Source organism: Mauremys reevesii, linkage group 1, assembly GCF_016161935.1.
Source record: "Mauremys reevesii isolate NIE-2019 linkage group 1, ASM1616193v1, whole genome shotgun sequence".
NCBI lineage: Eukaryota > Metazoa > Chordata > Testudines > Geoemydidae > Mauremys > Mauremys reevesii.
The window spans coordinates 157,912,640-157,928,532 of record NC_052623.1 but is presented as its reverse complement, the minus strand read 5'-3'; the positions used below and the strand labels follow the sequence as shown (position 1 = coordinate 157,928,532).

At 44.1% G+C, this 15,893-nt stretch overlaps 1 protein-coding gene across 3 annotated transcripts in view; it reads left to right on the top strand.

Annotated features, from left to right (window-relative positions):
• Window positions 1-2,014: 2,014 nt before the first annotated feature.
• Window positions 2,015-15,893, top strand: part of EFHC2 (EF-hand domain containing 2) — an 88,923-nt gene continuing 75,044 nt past the window's right edge. For 2 of the 3 annotated variants that reach the window (XM_039532774.1, XM_039532095.1), the window contains exons 1-2: window positions 2,015-2,185; window positions 10,191-10,379. In XM_039532774.1, coding sequence (XP_039388708.1) covers window positions 2,144-2,185; window positions 10,191-10,379 — 231 coding nt within the window. In that variant the 5' untranslated portion in view covers window positions 2,015-2,143. Of the gene's footprint in view, window positions 2,186-8,669; window positions 8,687-10,190; window positions 10,380-15,893 lie in introns of those variants that run through there. The other variant, XM_039533317.1, reaches the window with a different exon arrangement.

The following is a 15,893-nucleotide window of genomic DNA, read 5'->3' as shown; positions in this document are numbered from 1 at the left end:
GAAACTGCTCAATTGGAATTAATTTTCAAACTGGACACCATTAAATTAGGCTTGAATAAAGACTGGGAGTGGATGGGTCATTACACAAAGTAAAACTATTTCCCCATGCTATTTTCCCCCCAGTGTTACTCACACCTTCTTGCCAACTGTTGTAAATGGTCATCCTGATAATCACTACAAAAGTTTTTTTTCTCCTGCTGCTAATAGCCCACCTTCATTGATTAGTCTCATTATAGCTGGTATGGCAACACTCATTTTTTCATGTTCTCTGTGTATATTTATCTTCCTACTGTATTTTTCACTGCATGCATCCGATGAAGTGGGTTTTAGCCCATAAAAGCTTATGCTCAAATAAATTTGTTAGTCTCTAAGGTGCCACAAGTACTCCTGTTCTTTTTGCTGATAGTATCAGAGGGGTAGCCGTGTTAGTCTGGATCTGTAAAAGCAGCAAAGAGTCCTGTGGCACCTTATAGACTAACAGACGTTTGGGAGCATGAGCTTTCGTGGGTGAATACCCACTTCATCGGATGCAAGTGGTGGAAATTTCCAGGGGCAGGTATATATAAGCAAGCAAGAAGCAAGCTAGAGATAACAAGGTTAGATCAATCAGGGAGGATGAGGCCCTGTTCTAGCAGCTGAGGTGTGAAAACCAAGGGAGGAGAAACTGGTTCTGTAGTTGGCAAGCCATTCACAGTCTTTGTTTAGTCCTGAGCTGATGGTGTCAAATTTGCAGATGAACTGGAGCTCAGCAGTTTCTCTCTGAAGTCTGGTCCTGAAGTTTTTTTGCTGCAGGATGGCCATCTTAAGATCTGCTATTGTGTGGCCAGGGAGGTTGAAGTGTTCTCCTACAGGTTTTTGTATATTGCCATTCCTAATATCTGATTTATGTCCATTTATCCTTTTCTGTAGAGACTGTCCAGTTTGGCCAATGTACATAGCAGAAGGGCATTGCTGGCATATGATGGCGTATATTACATTGGTGGACGTGGAGGTGAATGAACCGGTGATGGTGTGGCTGATCTGGTTAGGTCCTGTGATGGTGTCGCTGGTGTAGATATGTGGGCAGAGTTGGCATCGAGGTTTGTTGCATGGATTGGTTCCTGAGCTAGAGTTACTATGGTGCAGTGTGCAGTTACTGGTGAGAATATGCTTCAGGTTGGCAGGTTGTCTGTGGGCGAGGACTGGCCTGCCACCCAAGGCCTGTGAAAGTGAGGGATCATTGTCCAGGATGTGTTGTAGATCCCTAATACATACTAACACGGCTACCATTCTGAAAAAAAGTTTAAAAATGTTTACATATTGCCATGTAATCCTGGAAATGCAAATAGCAGGGCATGGGACCAGTGCATGGGAAGCAGAAAGTGAAATCCATTGAGCTAAATTTCAGGGTCAGAACTGTGTAACATGCAAGATCAAACAAAAAAAGTAGGAGATTCTCTCTTTAGGGGGTGGGGTTTGCACCTTCCGGGGGCCACGTTGCAACCTTTTCTCCACAGCCACCACGGCTGGACACTAAGCTCCCGTCAGAGGGAAGACAGGCGGAAATGCCGCCGTGAGCAGGGCCGGCTCCAGACCCCAGCGTGCCACGTGCACGCTTGGGGCGGCATTTTGCCGGCAGGGCGGCAGGCGGGTCCGGCGGACCCTCCGCAGTCATGCCTGCGGGAGGACCGCTGGTCCCGCGGCTCCGGTGCACCTCCCGCAGGCATGACTGGGGCGGCCAAATTCCTAGAGCCGCCCCTGGCCGTGATCCCCTGACTCCGGGAGCTGGCGTTTTCAGGGACGCACCCTGCCACCCGCTACAAACCCCGGGATCCTTCCCCACGCCCGGCCCGGGAAACGAAAAGCGGGAGCCCGCGCTGCGCGCTGGGGCCACACGGGCGGGGCAGCCCGCAGGCAAACGTGCAGTGACCGCCCCGAGCCTGCAGGGGGCAGCCGAGAGCAGGCGCTCCTTGGCCAGGCCCCGCCCCGCCCCGCGGCCATGACACCTCCCCCTGTGATGTCAAACGCACGTCTCTAGGCAACAGAATCCCAAACAGCGCATTCACGTTCCCTCTCCGCCTGGCAGCGCGGGGGGCGCGAGCGGCCCGTGTCCGGGCAGCAACACCAGCCCCGGAGCGGCGCCGGGCTCGAGACCGGCACGAGCATGGCGCTACCGCTCCTGCCCGGGAACTCCTTCAACCGCAGCGTGAGTGACAGCGGCAGCCCCGCCCCCGAGACCCCGCCCCCAGCTCCTAACAACCCTGCCTAGCCCCCTTCTGCACCCCCGCCCCTACAGCGAGCTGCCTCCCTCCCATAGCAACCCTGTGCATCTCCCCTGCCCAGCCACCCCCTGTGTCCCCCCACTGCTCCTAGTACCGCCCACCCCTTGCATAGGTCTTTCACCAGCACCTCACATAACCCCTGCCCTGCACCTACCACTCTGCATAGCCCCGCCCCTGCACCACCTAGCAACGCCTGCCCCAGAGCTCCTTGTACCTAGCAGTCCCACTCAGCCCCTTCACCTGTGCTCTTTACCCATCACACCTACCCTTCATAGAGTCCCTACCCCTGTCCCTGCACCCCTAGGAACTGCACAAGCTCCTTGCTGTGCACCGGAGCCCCGTCTGCACTGCTTCTACCTTCTGGAACCCTCACACATCTCCTTATAGCTCCTGCACCTAGCAACCCACCCTGCACCCCTCTCCTGGCACCTGCCCCATGAATCCAACAACCCCCAGATAGTCTTTATAATTGCCCCCCACCTACCCACACACTTCCAGCTCCCCCCTTTGTTCCCCTCTATATGCTCCCAAGGTATCTTCCCCAGCATACTGCCTAATCTACCACACAGGTGTCTGATGCCTTTGTTTTCTCATGTGTGGGGAAATAGGGATAATGATACTTGGCTCCCTTGGTAAAAAGCTTTTGAGATCTACTGATGGAAAATGCTATGAAAGAGCAAGTGTTGTTGTTGCTCCCCTTCGGCGTACCTCCCAAGTGCACTCTAATGAACCTCAGGCTCCCCCAATATTCCTCCACAACATACCCTTCAGCATTATCACTTCCAGTATGCTCTCTCAATATACACAAGTATAGCTTTTGATTGAACTCAAGGTGTGATTGCTTCACCCTATCTCTCTTATACTTATCATGTTCCTAGAAACCCATACATTTGAAATGACTGTGCTTATTCCAGGGGAGAAGGGAGGGTAGGTCTAATTTTCAGAAGACTGTTCAAAAATAAATATTTATTGCCGACATCAGGCGTTGGCAATGTTTGCACCTGATGAACTGTTGCTATGCAAACAGGAAAAAGACCTTGGAGTCATCGTGGATAGTTCTCTGAAGATGTCCATGCAGTGTGCAGAGGCGGTCAAAAAAGCAAACAGGATGTTAGGAATCAGGGGCGGCTCCCGGCCCCAGCACGCCAAGCGCGTGCTTGGGGCGGCACGCCGCGGGGGGCGAGTCGCCGGGAGGGCGGCAGACGGCTCTGGTGGACCTCCCGCAGGCGTGCCTGCGGAGGGTCCGCTGGTCCTGCGGCTTCGGTGGAGCATCCGCAGGCACGCCTGCAGGAGGTCCACCGGAGCTGCGGGACCGGCGACCGGCAGAGTGCCCCCTCCGCGGCGTGCCGCCGTGCTTGGGGTGGCGAAATTGCTAGAGCCGCCCCTGTTAGGAATCATTAAAAAGGGGATAGAGAATAAGACAGAGAATATATTATTGCCCTTATATAAATCCATGGTACGCTCACATCTTGAATACTGTGTACAGATGTGGTCTCCTCACCTCAAAAAAGATATTCTAGCACTAGAAAAGGTTCAGAAAAGGGCAACTAAAATGATTAGGGGTTTGGAGAGGGTCCCATATGAGGAAAGATTAAAGAGGCTAGGACTCTTCAGCTTGGAAAAGAGGAGACTAAGGGGGGATATGATAGAGGTATATAAAATCATGAGTGATGTTGAGAAAGTGGATAAGGAAAAGTTACTTACTTATTCCCATAATACAAGAACTAGGGGTTACCAAATGAAATTAATAGGCAACAGGTTTAAAACAAATAAAAAGAAATTCTTCTTCACGCAGCGCACAGTCAACTTGTGGAACTCCTTACCTGAGGAGGTTGTGAAGGCTAGGACTATAACAGTGTTTAAAAGAGAACTGGATAAATTCATGGTGGTTAAGTCCATAAATGGCTATTAGCCAGGATGGGTAAAGAATGGTGTTCCTAGCCTCTATTCGTCAGAGGATGGAGATGGATGGCAGGAGAGAGATCACTTGATCATTGCCTGTTAGGTTCACTCCCTCTGGGGCACCTGGCATTGGCCACTGTCGGTAGACAGATACTGGGCTAGATGGACCTTTGGTCTGACCCGGTACGGCCGTTCTTATGTTATGTTCTTATGGTCTAGCAGCAAGTGTAGATGAGGACAAACACAACATGTCCTTGTCTATATTTGCAGGTAAATCATGTTTCAGCTGTACCTGTTGTCAGCAATAGTTATTTTTCTCTTTTGTATATGAGGCTTTGTTTCCAATACACTTGTCCTTTCTGGCCTTGTCTGCACTGGAGAATTATATAGTGTGTGATTAAAATATTAGTCTTGGCCCACATGTAAGTGCTATACTAGCGTCCACACTACCAATAATATTTCACTTGCACTTATCTCTGCATCCACAGAGAACTGTAAAATAAGCACATTGCCCTCAGGAGTCAGTGATGGGAGGACTAATTGTCATATACAAACTAGTTTTAGTGTTTCTCATGTTCATGAACACTGTAATATTGAAAGCTAGCATTGACTCAGAATAACTTTATTTAGACTTGCTTATAGTAGGGCAAACAAAAAAAATATATAAAGCATGCCTTTAAAACATTTGTAGCAAATCTGGGACTTTCCGGAGGTGGGTGGGAGGGGGGAACTGACCTCTAGTGCATCAAAAAAAAATCTCCAATATAGGTACATTGTGGGTGCTTTTTTCTGCTTCCATTGAAGTCAATGGCAAGACTCCTATTGAATTATTTGGCAGCAGGATTGGGCTCCACAAGAGTTGTCACAAGCAGAGTTAACTTAAATTCTGGAGTTTGCCACCTTCTCATTTTACATTTATTGAGCAAAAGTAAAATAGTGTTACATTTATAACATTTCTTCTTTTTGAGGGCTTAAGTCAAAAGTGAACATATTTAGCAAGTAAGGAAGAACTGAGTAATCAACCAGTAGTTTTTAGGACAGTTTGAACTTTGCTTATTTATGTAACAAAGGAAAATGGAGAGACAAATACACGGTTTTAAAAAAACCCAAACAAATCAAAACCAGGACAGTTCAGGGATAAACAAAGTTAAGAATGATAATACATCATTCATAGCTGACAACAGCATTCTTTATATAGTTCCATAAGTATTCATGGCTGTTCGTAAATATGTAGAAGGACAAGGTTCTTACCATGAACTCTAAAATAAAAGAAAATAGAGTTTAGGCAGCCACCACTTTTTCAAATCTGCTCATTAAGGATGGGGAAATTTAAATAATACATTTGCTGAATAGTACAAATATTATCAAATATTTTTGAATATCAGTAGGTAAATACTTGGAAGTGAGTGTGACAAAATGAAGTTCAGGTTCAAAGGCGAGAGAGAGAGAGAGAGTTAAATCTTCCTTAGAATATTCTACTCAGTCATGTGGCCTCATTCATCTATTTTGTAATCATTCTTCAGATATTTTGGGTGCTGGTTGTTATTGCTAGCTTGTGCTGGTCACAGTGCCCTTTTCTTGGAGAAGACTAGGAGGTGTACTATATGCAGACTAACAAAGAGGTTTGAACCATTCCCGCCACCGCTGCCTTCCCTTCTCTTATCTTCACCATGAGCACAACAGGTGCAGAGCAGCAGCAGCGTTCTGGATGTTTGTGGAGGTCACTGCTTTTATATACTGGAAAAAACAAAAGCCACACTGGTTACTACTAGGAGCACTGCCACCAGTGCCTCCTCTTTTGTGGAGAAATCTAGTTCCAGCAATAGCACCTTCCAAGCAAGAAGGACTAGTGGCCTTGGCATTGCTACTCCGGTTAGCTCTTGGCTTATTTTTTCCCCTGCTATTACTTCCATCATTGTGCTTCCTGTTGCTGGTGTCATCACTACTACAACAACCATTCTTTTCTGTTCCCACTGCTACCGATATGTCAGTTACTATGCCTATGTGAAGGGCAAGAAGAAGTGTGGATGGAGAGGTGAAAGTACCCATTTTATTTGATTTGTACTTGCCTAATCAGGAAATTTGCCTAACTGGGATGTCTCTCAGGGGTCCTGGTTGAACTTTGTGATAATTTATGGCAATTATTCTAGCTCAGTGGAGATGATATTTTTGTTAAAATTGGAGCTTTCATGATGCTTAGGTCTTTGTGTATGTCTCAGACTTATTCTGGTTCTGTATTTGTCAACATTTATCTACCAGCAGCATTCAGTCTCTCCTTAGCTATGATATATCCAGAAAGGTTTAATTTCTGCTTGTTTCCTCTTTCCATATCAACTGTACACAATAGACTGCTAAGATGGACATCTCACAGCTACCCTGTTGCTGGCACTTGGTAGGTAGCAGTCTCTGTCCCTGTCCTACTGTAAATAGTGCCTCCTCCCAACTTGGCAACTTCCTGGAAAACAGTATTACTACTGAAATGGTTTATTCTGTTAGTGGCCATTCTACTTAATTGGGACTGATGTCTAACCATTTGGCCATCCCAGTTAATTAGACTCAAGGGTTATATATAAATCCTTATATATACACCTTATAAATACCTATAGATTTTACTGTACCCTAATGCTTCCTTTTCACTGGATGAAACAGCAGAACTAATAGAAACAGTGCAAGTTTTGATGTTCCATTTGCTGCAGAGCGTAGGATGCTTTCTGGTAGAAATGGATCAGGAGGCATCGGAAGTTTGAAAAATTTACTGCTTGCAAAGGGAAAAGGGAGGTACTCTTCTCCCTGCCCCCTCCTTCTTCTGCTTTTTCTTTTAAGGCACTTATCATGCTCCATTGAAAAACAGAGAAAACTATATTGTGCAATTCCATTTTCCTGATCCTGCTAAGGAGGCCAGGATTAATTAAGAACCAATGGTGTCTTAGTAGTAGTTACAGTAACAGGACAAGTAAGCACAGCTTCAGGAGCAGGAAGTCTCAAAGGCCAACTAGCATTGCTATTGTTAATGTGGTGGTTGATTTTTTAATCCATGTAGAATTGCAGTATTTTGAGCTTCATATAGTCAGTGCCACACAAGCTGTAGGCATACACTTTAGGAATGCTGTTTGCTGGGACAGAAACTTGTGAAGCCTGACAACTATGATCCATCTGTTGAATCATCTCTGTAATGGATGTCCCAATTTAGAGCATGAGAGGTATGCCCAAGTAGAGCAGAAAGAATGCACAAGCTGTTTCGAGTCCAGAATGGGTAAGGAAAGTGATGCGGTGGCATGCCTGGCACTATCTCCCTCTTCCTCCTCTGTCATCCTACTCTCCTGCTGTTAGTACTGTCCCATCTGCCTCCGCTCAAGGTAGCAGTACCATCACTTGTATTCTCCGTTCTCTTCTCCACTGGGGCTAAGGGCAAAAAAAAATCCCAACCTAAATTGGTGGTAGCAACATGAATGCCTATTATTGTTCCAATCATGCAGTGCTTTAAAACCAAGATCAAGCACAGCTCCTCTCACCCCACCATGCAGCAGATCACACAGCTGAGATGATGACAGTGGGCATGCAGCCCTTTTAAATTAGTGGGGTGAAGGGGAGAATGCTGGCTTTTAGCTGACCAATGGATTTTTGTTCAAAAAGTGTGAGATCCTGTTGAGATGCACCTTTTCTCAAACAGTTCTGCCTGGTACTTCTCAGAAGATCTGAAAGTGAGTTTACAGACCTTAGAAGAAGGTGGCTGTGGGGGAAGGTCTCATCTTCTGTGCCACTAATGTTTGGAACAGCTCAAATTCCATGCATGCACCTCTGACTTCAACAGCTTACTGGAATTACCCTCAACGATGCTAATGTTGCTATTGTTACTACGACAATTGCTGCCTCATGCATTCTCTGCTACTTCTTCAATGTTGCCAACCTTGAGATCACAAGTTGCCCCCCCCCCATCATGAAATTAAAAAAAAAAAGATTACATTGTGTAAGGAGAATTTTGGGCTGTCTTTTGATTTTTGAGCACCCCCCGCCCATCCCCATGACAATTAGTGCTGCCCACTCTTCCACATGTGCTGGGTAAGGGGATTTTGGCCCCTGCTGCAGGAGCTCTCACCTCCACATCTGCATAGCCCCTACCCAGCGATTAATCCTGTCCCCGCCCAGCCTCACCTCTGTTCCTTCTCTTCATTCCTCTTTTCCAGGCCTGCGGGGCAGGGGCCCTTTCTCCCTTCCAGGCTGTTGGGGCTCGTCCAGGGACTCTTCCCACCCCTCTGCCCCTTCCCAGGCTGGGTGTTGCAGGGGGAGGGGGAGGATCAGGGGATAGTCTGCAGGAAATCTTGGATGGTACATGGCTAGAAAATGGTCAACTTAAATTTGGCTTCTTTGTTATAGCTGTAAGGTCTAACATGGTGAGAGAAATTGCCAATAGATATTGTGGAAACTTCTGTTGCTTTGCTCATCCCTCAGTTTCCTGGTCATCCATTATTTCCGGAGAGAACCTGAATGTCAGAGTCACGTAATTGCCACCGTGTACACTACAGGTATTCACTTCCAGTGTTTGGTCAAAGCAACCAACAAACTATATGTGTAAAGAGACCTTTGTTCTTTTCTTCCTTTCTTACTTAAAGGAACTTGCTGGCAAATACACACTGTTTGAAAAGTTTATTGTTCACAGAACCTTTTAAGGTTAGTTTGCTTCTAATAATGATTCTGCATATAACCATTTTTAAGTGTTCTTTATGTAGAACCCTCTACGATTTTGCAGCAGACAGTGGAAGATTCTTGATGGATTTAATTATTGGGCCATTTGGTTTTCATATAAAAAGTTACATTTCCGGAAGAATTTGTATGGGAGCAAATCTTGATCACTTAACTTAACAATTTAAGACACAACTAACCAAAATAAAAACCAGACAGAACAACAGGAAAACTTTCTCAGGACAGGCTTGAGATATACAACACCTGGTTCTGAGAGCTGTTTTCCTTTACCTAGATAAAATACTTCCCTCATTTATTGGCCACACTTTTGACAGCTGCCTTTTTCTCCCAGCTATTGCTTCAGTAATAGATGGGGAAAAAATAAGAAATATTAGATGTGCCAAAAGTGGTGCTATTCTGTAGAGCCCTTTGGTATAAATCAGCCATTTCTGCTTGCAAATTTCTCTTTTTAAATTCAGCTTTATTATATTTATTTCCCATTTGAACTCAAATGTAGAAAGCTTTCTCCTGCTCTGTACCCCCCATACCACCTCTCTCAGTTTGGTGAGGAGCTGCTACGGTAATAAAATAAGGAAACGGAACAAGAGAGCAGTTGACCAGCATCAGAAAAAAAAAAAGACAGAAAACAAAAGTAGGAACCCCCCAGCCCCAAACCTTTTACACATAAATTGCCATACTGGATCAGACCTGTGGTCCACCTGGTCTAGTGTCCCATCCCTGAAGGTAACCAGCATCAGATGCTTCAGAAGAAGATGCACTGTGTTATAAAGTAGCACTTCTTTAGTTGCTTTCATTCCTGGACCATGAACGTGCTCCTTATACTCTTAAACAACACTTCACTTCTCACTGAACATATGGGCGTACATTCCTATTGCCAGAGGCAGCGACAGAACGGAAAGGAGAGATCTATTCACCCTTCTACAGGCATGGGGGAAACTGCACACAAGAAGATGAGGGAGGACCAGTGGAGTAATTTTTATCCAACAGTTGGATGGAACAAGGAGCTGGTTCCACAGATGAGCACAATTCCCCCTCTCCCTAAATCCCCTCACTAGTACTATGTCCTACATTTATACCATAAAAGTTTGTGTGTGTGTGTGCTCAAATATATCAAGGATACAAATATCCCTATCTGTAAGATGGGAATTGAGAGTTGACCGGCTGGATTGGTTCACTCAACTGGCAGCATTCTGGTTATGATATATTTTTAGAATTTCCATTTATGTTAAAATTAATTTGAGGGAAGTTTTTAAGCTGTTGATTTAAATACATCGTTTTATGATTATTTAATAATGGCTTATTCTCTTTTTTCCAATCTGTTTACAGCTAGGGAAAGAAAAGTTCCATAAATCTCAGCATTGGGGTTACTGCAATAAAATTGCTATGTTGGTGGCAGAAGATAAACCTGGAATAGGAGGTGAACCTTTGCATGGACAAAAGCTGAAACCTAAATATAGTGTGTTTCCTAGAGGTGTGGGAAGTGACGCTCCTTCATGGGTAGCATTTGATAAACAGGTATGTAGAAATTGATCTCTGTTATAAAAGTGTTTTTACAAATGGTTAATTTATGCTAAAAAAGTATAAGATAGGTAGAACCCAGTTAAAGAAAAATAAAATATTTTCTGTGCAGCAATGGTTAACATTTATTTTTCCATAGTATTAAGTATAGCTACACTGATCTATATACTAACTGCAACTGTCTAAATAGTCCACCACAAAGCTCCTAACTGGGGATTGGAGGGTATAGTGTGACTTCTGGAGGAGATAAAGTATAAGGATGGACAATGATATATTTATTTTTAGTGAAATATATGGGGACTAAGAAATTATCTGGTTATCTTAAAAAACATCAGTGGAGCTCATATATGAAGAGTTACAAGATGTAATTGGTAACTGCTATCCCTGTCCAGCGGTGAGCTGTGTGTGGCTCAGAGACCCACTGGAACAGGGTTGAGGCTCTGATTCTGCAAAGTAATCTGCCCATCTAGACCTTTAGGCCTGTGCGAAGCCCCATTGGGACTCCAGATGGGTGTAAGGGTCTGGTTGGATTGATTCCCTTTGTAGGTTTTAGGATTTAAACTATTATTTTTGCTTTTGTTTTGTAACGGAGTAGTGACATCCTTCAAATTAGCAAGTTACTGAAAAACTGTAATATCTGACAGTGTTACAAAATCAAACTATCATTACGTTTGATGTTTAAAGTTATGTTATGTTAAAGTTAGGTTCTAATGACAAAGGTCATTTTGCCTCTTTTTAAAACAAATGGCACAGAAATATTATGTGACAAAACTATTGTGGTGGGTAAGTATTTGGAGGAATTTCCAATCTCTCAATTTCTGCTTTAAAATAAATCATACAAGTAAGTACAGTTAAAACACACATTCATCTTTTTGGTCAGCCAGCATCAATTATAAATTCATACAGGGCCTCATCCTGCAAACACATACAAAAACAACTTTATTCACGTTAGCTATTCCTTTGAAGTCAATAGCACTGCTCACAAGTAAACGTACTAATATGTAGAAGTGTCTGTTGGTTCCTTAGTTTGTGAAAGTACTAAGGCCTCAGTCAATCCTGCAGACACCTATGCACATACTTAACTTAGTGCATGTGAGTTGTCCAAATGATTTTACTAGTACTACACACGTGTGTATGTATGCAGGCTTGAGACCCAAGTATATGAAATAAGTCTGTAAACTACATATTACCCTGCATGTGAGCTACAGTGCGAACACTGCACCATTTCCAGACTTGTGGTTAAATAAACTAGATAAACTATTTACATTTTGACTTTTAATTTTTTGGTTTAAAATTATTCCGCTTTTGCCCATTTCTTCTTGTTTAGTAGCTTTCCTCAAGATCTAATAAGAAAGAAGAGAATGCGTAGTACTTCATTTAACTAACTGAATAGTGAAGAAACAGGGTTTTTATAGTTTTCAACATTCAGTAGGAAGAGATTAAGTGTTCACATAAATGGGGTAAGAGTTCACAAATGAGACATTTTGTGCTTGAAACATTACTCATAATTTGTCCATCTAACTATACTATCAGGTAGGCCAAACTAAATGATGTTTCCAGGTGCCCCACAGAGTTTGTCGAATCTCTGTTCCTGTTTGTTGTTGTTGTTTTTTGATATAAAACTTTTTTATTAGTTTTTATTAACTTTTATTAAAAGAGGACAGATACTCCCTAAATTCATATATTAAACATGAGTCTGCTGTTATATTGCTATCAGGAATGTAAAATTCCCCAAAGCTGAGGGATTTGGAGAGGCAGATGTGTATTATCCTCCCTTTTACTTTGGTATTGTCACAGCCAGGTCATGCGCAGCCAGACCTAGTAGTCAGAGCCAGAGTCCACAGTTGTGAGACAGGAATTAGCTGGGTCAGGATACCATAAGATCTGAGGTAGGAGACAAACTGGAGGTTAGAGCCATAAGGCAGGAACTAAAGTCAGGCCGGGTCAGGATACCAGGGAGTTAGAGGCAGGAACCACAAGTCTGATACCAAGAGTCAAGCTGGCTCAGGCTGCCAGGAAATCAAGCCAGGGTAGTAGGCGCAGAAGGCACACAGTCCAGAGAAAGGTGAACCCAGTTCAGACAGCTTCCTGTTCCTGCTGCTGACTTAGGGCCAGCGGACCAATCGGCCCTCTGGGTTGGAGCCTCATAGTGGGGCTGGGCTTCATCGCTCCCAGGTAAGCTGTTGCCCTCAGGCTGCCAAGTGGAGGGTAGAGCATGACTTTTCCCATAAACCTTGCAAAGACCCTGGGGTCATGACAGATATTATCAGTTGTACGTTTCCATTTCTTAGTTACTAGCAAAATGCTTTGCTTAAGCACAGTACATTAAGTAAACTGAAACTGCATCCTAGTTAATGGGTAAAATAGCATATGTGTCACTGAGTATGAATTTCATGCTGCAACTGCAGATTTATAGTTCACTTTTATAGCTATTGTATGTATCACTGTGATAGATTGACTACCAAAATATTTTAAGACCTTTAATATCCAATAGAAAAAATTAGTTATTTGATTTGTCACCCTAAATTGTGTTTATTGTTAAAGCACTTATGTGATTTTTTTTTTGATTAAAACATAACTTGTCATTTTTCAGTTTAAGGCAATCTCCTTTTCTCTTCCCCTCTACCCTCCTTTCTAAATGATTTTGCATTATTGAAATGGATGACTTAGCAATTGCATATATTTCGGTCTTACAAAGCATAAGCATATTCATATACAAGGGTATAAAGAGAAACAATGTTTGTGGAGCAAAAAGCTTAATTGATCAAACTATTCTAACAAAGTAAAAAAGCATTTGGGCATATGCGTACAATAAGGAATCATTATTTAGGACCTGATCTTGCATAGAGGTCCTTGCATGTGGGTTCTTCCATCTAGATGGATTCCCGGGGCGGGTCAGTGAGATTCCATTTGGACACAAGGGACCAACTGCATGGATTCCTGTGCGGATCAGGGCATTAATGTGTAGAGGTGTGTCAGCACATAATGCATCCCATTATTATGGGGCCATGACTGTGCCCCAGAGGTAGGCTTGCAAATAATCTTCTCATTATAAACCCTATACTTAGCCTAATCACATCTGTTTAATCAAGAAGCTGAAAATTTGACATGCTTACTTTATGGCAAGAGGAGTTTATTTTGCCAAGTTTGAAGGGTCTATATAAAACTGGTTTTCAGTAAGAAGCAAGTAAAAATTCCCCCTACTTTTATAATATAACAAAAATAACTAATACTTTTTGGAGTGCATGTAATGGAAATATTGACTTAGTTTTGCTCCTCCCTGGAACAATGACGCTCCTGGGGGTTGGTAGTGGAATGTCTTCTTTGAGCACTTGCAAGCTCTGAGAAGAAGGGCGCTCTGAGGAAATGTGCTGTCCAGACCGGGGGGTGGGGGAGGAGAGAGTGGATGAAATCTCTCTTCTGTTCTCCATGCTGATGTGTCTGAAGCACCACGCCTCCAAATGTCTCCTCATTTAAGAAGCAACTTTGTCTCAACAGGACTCCTCCCCAAAAGGCAGATGATTTTTTATGTACAGCACTCCTGGAGGATTCGGCAAGTAAAGGCAGAATCTATCTTTGCCCTATGCTGTTACCAACCTTTCCTGCTTTAGCCCTAGTTAATGGAACATTGTACGACTTAAAGGAAAAAATAGAAAATGATGGAACCATGACTTCAAAGAGTCCCATGACAGAAGTACTTTTCTACTAAATGTACGAGACAAGGGTTTTTCTGGCACACAGAACACACTACTGTGTAAAGAACTGAATGGGACGGAAGGACATACCAGCCATTGGCAGCCTCATGGTCCAGGCGCCCTGCACAATCAACTTGGTTCCAGCTTTATTTAAGTGGAATTACAAGCACTGGTTTTCTAGAATCAGAGGGGTAGCCGTGTTAGTCTGGTTCTGTAAAAGCAGCAAAGAATCCTGTGGCACCTTATAGACTAACAGCCATTGCATTTTGTGGGTGAATGCCCGCCCTGCCGGGATGCAGAGTGGAAAATTTCAGGGCAGGGTAATATAAAGCAAGCCAAGAAGCAGCTAGAGGTAGAGAGGTTAGATCAATCAGGAGGATGAGGCCCTGTTCTAGCAGTTGAGGTGTGAAAACCAAGGGAGGAGAAACTGATTCTGTAGTTGGCAAGCCATTCACAGTCTTTGTTTAATCCTAAACTGATGGTGTCAAATTTGCAAATGAACTGAAACTCAGCAGTTTCTCTTAGAAGTCTGGTCCTAAAGTTTTTTTGCTGCAGGATGGCCACCTTAAGATCTGCTATTGTGTGGCCAGGGAGGTTGAAGTGTTCTCCTACAGGTTTTTGTATATTGCCATTCCTAATATCTGATTTGTGTCCATTTATCCTTTTCCTTAGAGACTGTCCAGTTTGGCCGATGTACATAGCAGAAGGGCATTGCTGGCATATGATGGCATATATTACATTGGTGGATGTGCAGGTGAATGAACCGGTGATGGTGTGGCTGATCTGGTTAGGTCCTGTGATGGTGTTACTGGTGTAGATATGTGGGCAGAGTTGGCATCGAGGTTTGTTGCATGGATTGGTTCTTGACCTAGAGTTACTATGGTGCGGTGTGCAGTTGCTGGTGAGAATATGCTTCAGGTTGGCAGGTTGTCTGTGGGCGAGGACTGGCCTGCCACCCAAGGCCTGTGAAAGTGAGGGATCATTGTCCAGGATGGGTTGTAGATCCCTGATGATGCGTTTGAGGGGCTTTAGCTGGGGACTGTATGTGATGGCCAGTGGAGTCCTGTTGGTTTCTTTCTTGGGTTTGTCTTGCAGTAGGAGGCTTCTGGGTACACGTCTGGCTCTGTTGATCTGTTTCCTTATTTCCTTGTGCGGGTACTGTAGTTTTGAGAATGCTTGGTGGAGATTTTCTAGGTGTTGGTCTCTGTCTGCGGGGTTAGAGCAGATACGGTTGTACCTCAGTGCTTGGCTGTAGACAATGGATCTTGTGGTGTGTCTGGGATGGAAGCTGGAGGCATGAAGGTAGGCATAGCGGTCGGTAGGTTTTCGGTAAGACTGTGAATGGCTTGCCAACTACAGAACCAGTTTCTCCTCCCTTGGTTTTCACACCTCAACTGCTAGAACAGGGCCTCATCCTCCCTGATTGATCTAACCTCGTTATCTCTAGCTTGCTTCTGGCTTGCTTATATTTACCTGCCCCTGGAAATTTCCACTCTTGCATCCGACGAAGTGGGTATTCACCCACGAAAGCTCATGCTGCAAAACGTCTGTTAGTCTATAAGGTGCCACAGGATTCTTTGCTGGTTTTCTAGAGAAGCTTGAGTGGAGGTGGGAATAACTGAGGCAGAGAAGCTCGAAGGCTTGGAAAGGGATAGGTTCTGGAGGGCTGTAGGGAATGTCAGGAATGAAGTTGGGGATGACACTTCCCCCAGGGAGAGGAAAGAGAGGATGGGGGAATAGTATTCACCCAAACCATTCTCTGGTTCTTACCTCGCCCTCTTCCCTCCTTGGAGGAATTCTCATTCATCATTTAACA